General features: G+C 44.6%; 1 protein-coding gene across 1 annotated transcript in view; it reads right to left on the bottom strand.

Annotated features, from left to right (window-relative positions):
• Positions 1–5,000, bottom strand: part of LOC143291963 (uncharacterized) — a 10,976-nt gene that overhangs the window by 4,937 nt on the left and 1,039 nt on the right. Inside the window, exon 2 of the mRNA XM_076602113.1 lies at positions 359–492. Within this exon, the coding sequence (XP_076458228.1) occupies positions 359–492 (134 nt within the window). The remainder of the gene's footprint in view (positions 1–358; positions 493–5,000) is intronic.

Below are 5,000 nucleotides of genomic sequence, written 5' to 3'. Positions count from 1 at the left end.
CAGACTAACACAGTCTAATCACGTTCAAATCCAACACAGACTAACACAATCTAAACACGTTCAAATCCAACACAGTCAAACACAGTCTGATCACGTTCAAATCCACTACGCGACAGTCCAACATTGTCTAATCACGTTCAAATCCAACTCGGTCCAACACAGACGAATCATGCTCAAAGTTAACTCAGTTCAACACACTCTAATCACGTTCAAACCCAACACAACTAACACAGTCTAATAACGCTCAAATCCAACAGTCTAATCATGCTCTAATGAAGCACAGTTCAGTCACGTTCAAACCCAACACAATCGCCGCTAACAGCGGATCGAGTCACGCCGCGAACTGTTACCCACTGACCTGAAGGGTGCTTGCATCCCAGACGCCTGGTCCAGAAACGGTAGAGGAAGCGGAGGCAGCAGGAGCCGATGAGAATGCTGAGGCTGATCAGCAGAGCTTTGCCGAACGACAGCAGCACTGTGTTCACCCACGTGCTGCAAAACGACCAGGACGAGCTTCACTTCAGTTCCAAGGAAAAAAAAAAAAGAGGAGAAGATATTTGACCATAAACCCAATGCGGTGGTCAAGCCTTGGGAGCCTAGCCTAGCTTTATGTAAAGCAAGTACATAAAACGAAACCATGAAAAACAGGGAGGCAGGGGGTGAGGGGTGGGGGGTAAAAGATGATAACGTGAAAGATAGTGGACACCGGGAGGATAATTCAACCATCTGCAAGCCACCACCCAAGATTCCCCTACCCCAGCCCCTCACGTCCCGCCCCATCCCGGTCCCCCAATCCGCGCAAAGCTATGTCGTCACATGTTCAAGTTCGTGGGGGGAATTATGTCCCAGCCCAGTGTTCTCTTTGCCGACGGCTTTCATCAAAAGCCCGAGACCCTCAAACCCTGGAAAGCCATGTCACGTCGCACAATCACATACTGATCATGTTCGGAGGGGGTTACAGCTTGGACAAGCATGATCGGCACGTGGATAGCGAAAGTGCCCACAAATCTGTCACAAAGTGCTAAAAATAACAAATTTAAACAAAAACAACCACACACACACACATACACGTACACGCACACAACCGCAAACGAGCTTTCTGTGTAGCAGACAAACAACATTCAACCAAGTACACTTCTAATCTCCTTTCGCAACATGAACTGTGAAAAACGATTATGTTGGAATTGCTAACCATGTATCTTGATTCGAAATATTAAAATGAAATGGTACAGGAAAAATGAATTTGAAAAGAGCCATCCTGACAAGTAGTCTAAAAGCATAGTAAAGCAACGTTAACAATCTCGATGACTGACAAGTTGTCAGAATACAGCGATGGGGCGAGTACCTCAAGGATTACATGCAACGATTTTAAGAGATAAAAAATGTAGGTGAGCGGATCAGCCAGTAGAAAAACATGAGATGACAGACTGATATAACATGTAAAAGCAGTTCCACTATCTCCAGATAATACGTGTGTGTGTGTGTGTGTGTGTGTGTGTGTGTGTGTGTGTGTGTGTGTGTTTTGAAACATTTCTGCCTGATATAGGGCGACGCTTTTCGAATCAGTTAAAGACGAAGAAAACTCATATCGAGTGTTCTGTCCAAGGAGAATGTGAAAACATTTATTTTTTAGACTAAGACGGTAAAAAATATACCAAAAATATAGTGGCAAATAAAAGGAAGAAAACTATTGTTTAGGCCAGCAGTAAAGTATATAGTCTTGTGTTGGCAAAACTGAAACAAGATTGACAGAAAGAATCAAACACTATCCAGGATCTGACCACAGACAGACTGGAATAACATTCTAAATTGCGGTAGTCAGCCAGTTTACAAAATCGATGAAGATGGTCACAGTCAGACTCGATCCTGTAATAGCTGTAATCTATGTTCAAGTGAGCGTCTTCCAATTTTCCCGTCACGTTTAGTTTTCTTCTCGTTTAACCCCTTTACTGCCGAACCTTGCTGAAACGAGAGGCGGGTGTCGCATGAATTTGAAGTGCAAGTGCTATATTTCGTGTTATAGTTGCTGTTTTATTGTGTTACAACTGCAGTTGTTTCCTAATCTACGATTGCTAACATTGCTGGACACAGGTAGTGCATGAGGAGGACGGCCATTATAAAGAATGGTCACCAGCGAGGAGTGGGTTGCATGAGCGAACTTAGCACCGGTAAGTTTGCTTATCGTGAAGAATGTTCCTAACTCCACGGTAAATTCCGTAACAACGTACTTAGGAACATCCTTAACTCCAAGCAAACTGAGCGCTGCAAAGATCGCCTCACCTCATGTAACCCGACCCTGAGGTGACCGCCCTTCATTGACATGCATACTCGTCAGCGGCAGCGAAGGGGTTAATGTTAAAACCACTGGCAAACACTTCGAGCCGTTCACGGGGAAGTACCCAGACCCACACGAACATCCACGTTTCTGATTTTAAGACTCCTGACTTAATTTTGTCACTAATTCGCTTATGTTTCACACTTTTCAATTTCATCCTTTATTTGTGTTTCATTTACAAAAGTTTTCTCCTGCAGATACTTAAACATCGTTAGAATAAACACTGAGCAGAGCTGTCAGGTTATGTGCAGAAAGACGATATCCAAACTACAATCTGTCGAAGGTTCACCGAAAGGTGTCAGCTCAGGCACTCCGCCAAACTCCGTCTTCACTGGTCGAGCGATCAGAAATGATGATGATGATATGGATACTTATATAGCGGCCATCAGAGACCAAGCTCTAAGCGTTTTAAAACACAGAAGCATTTGCACAACAGATTGCCTACCTGGGTAGAGCCAACTGACAGCTGCAATTGGTCGCTCATCATTCGTTTCCTGTGTCATTCGATGAGGTCTTAGTCTTAGTCACGCACGCATACAAACTCACACGAACATGCAAAGTGTATGACCGTTATGTCTATTTACTCTGCCATGTAGGCAGCCATACTTCGTCTTCGGGGGTGTGTGCATGCTGGGTATGTTTTTGTTTCCATGACCCACCGAACATTGACGTGGAGTACAGGATCTTTAACGTGCACACAAAGCCATAAACGCGCGCACGCATGCACACATACGCACGCGCGTATACACACACTACACAAAAACAAACACACACACGCACACACACAATGAAAAGACGTTAAATTACAGAAAGAACACACACACACACACACACACACACACACACACACACACACATACTGACACATCGGCGCATGCGCTCATTGTCAGACAAATACACACGAGAGATAGATAGATAGATAGAGAGAGAGAGAGAGAGAGAGAGAGAGAGAGAGAGAGAGAGAGAGAGAGAGAGGTCATGCATTCGCTTTCTCACGGAGTATTAAGCACTATGCGATCGTTATAAATTGCCCGAAACAGTGTTGTTGTTTGTTGTTGTTGCTTTTACTCACATGTACAATATAGTCACACGGTCTCGGTCGTACTCGCGCATATATGTGTGTGTGTGTGTGTGTGTGTGTGTGTGTGTGTGTGTGTGTGTGTGTGTGTGTGTGTGTGTGTGTGTGTGTGTGTGTGTGTGTGACTGTCTGACTTTAAGATTCATGCGAACGAATGGACTTTTGAGTTTGACTGACACACAAAAAAGTCGTCAGAATTTAACAACACTCCTTTCTTCGTTATTTTTTTTTCTTGCTACATTATCTTACCACGACGTTTGAGAGAGAAGACTGACAGAGGTCAGCTTTTGCTCCCTCTTACTTTTCTGCTGCACTCTGTTCAGCTGGAACACACTGAGAACGTGCACTGAGAGGCCGGTCTACCCATATGCTAAGAACTGCCAAAGGAATTCAGACAAAAAATCTGTCTAGTATTCCGCATATACTTGTAACATAATTATTTATGGATGTACATGAGTAACAACGCAAGAGGCAAATAATACTTGGTCACAGCCAACGGCTAAAGAGTTCACAATACCACACCTATGTATACACCAACGCATACATAAGCACATACACATGCACCCGCATGCACACACAGACACAGACACAGACACACACACTGCCATTACAAAAGAACATATACTGACTCGGAAGCATCAAGCGAGATCCATGAAAGGCCAACCCCTACACATGTAGCCTCCCCCTCCAACATGTCCAACCAACCTCACACCCACGCCTCCCATCCTTACCCCCTCCCCTTCATCCCCAACCCTGTTCCGTTGCGGGAATTAATTAACAGGTGCACCCACCCCCACACCCCCTTCCATTCACCCCCCTCCCGGCACAGAAGCAGTGACAGAGAGGGCTAACTCTCCAGCGACCAGAGTCTATAACAAGGGCTTCGTCCTCCGGGACTTAGCTGCAGGAGCTAAGCCAGTAACGATACCAGTGTACTCGTATGTGCTATCTCATTGGGTGGCTTTTCCCTTCGGTACAACTCTATATCTTGCTAGCAGCGAGTGCTGCATATTACAGACATCAGTCCTGTACAACTTGACCTTTAAAGGGCGACAGCCAACAGGCTGTTCAACACCACTACTACTTTCGCTTCTATATTGTCAGTTGGACTACGGTCTCGAACAACGGGTGACCTCACAATGCTACTTACCACCGCTCCAAACAACAAACAGACTGACCACTGCTGTGAAGAATAATGAACAGTGCTGTTCATTCACAAGACTTTAACGATCTGAACAACTTGACATTGAGGACGTAAGCCGATTGGTAGTAAAATTCAGATATGCGTGTGTGTAGTCTACGCCAGAGAAATTTTACGTGGCAAAAGCTTTAAGACACGGGGGAAAGATGTTGAAGTTGAGACGTATGTATGTAGCAATAACAGCAGCAGCAACAAAATTAACATCGACAGCGATAAAAACACGAGTTGCAGCGTCCGCAATAAACATTGCAGTAGCCGCAGCAAAAAACAAAACAAGAAAAAACAACAACAAAAAAACAACCCCAAACAAACAAAAAAACACACACCCACGAACCCCCCAATATCTTTGACAAGATATTCGTCAGTATCATAATCATCTTCATCAT

The sequence above is a fragment of the Babylonia areolata genome, chromosome 18, assembly GCF_041734735.1.
Source record: "Babylonia areolata isolate BAREFJ2019XMU chromosome 18, ASM4173473v1, whole genome shotgun sequence".
NCBI lineage: Eukaryota > Metazoa > Mollusca > Gastropoda > Neogastropoda > Buccinidae > Babylonia > Babylonia areolata.
This window is presented reverse-complemented; position numbering and strand designations above follow the sequence as displayed.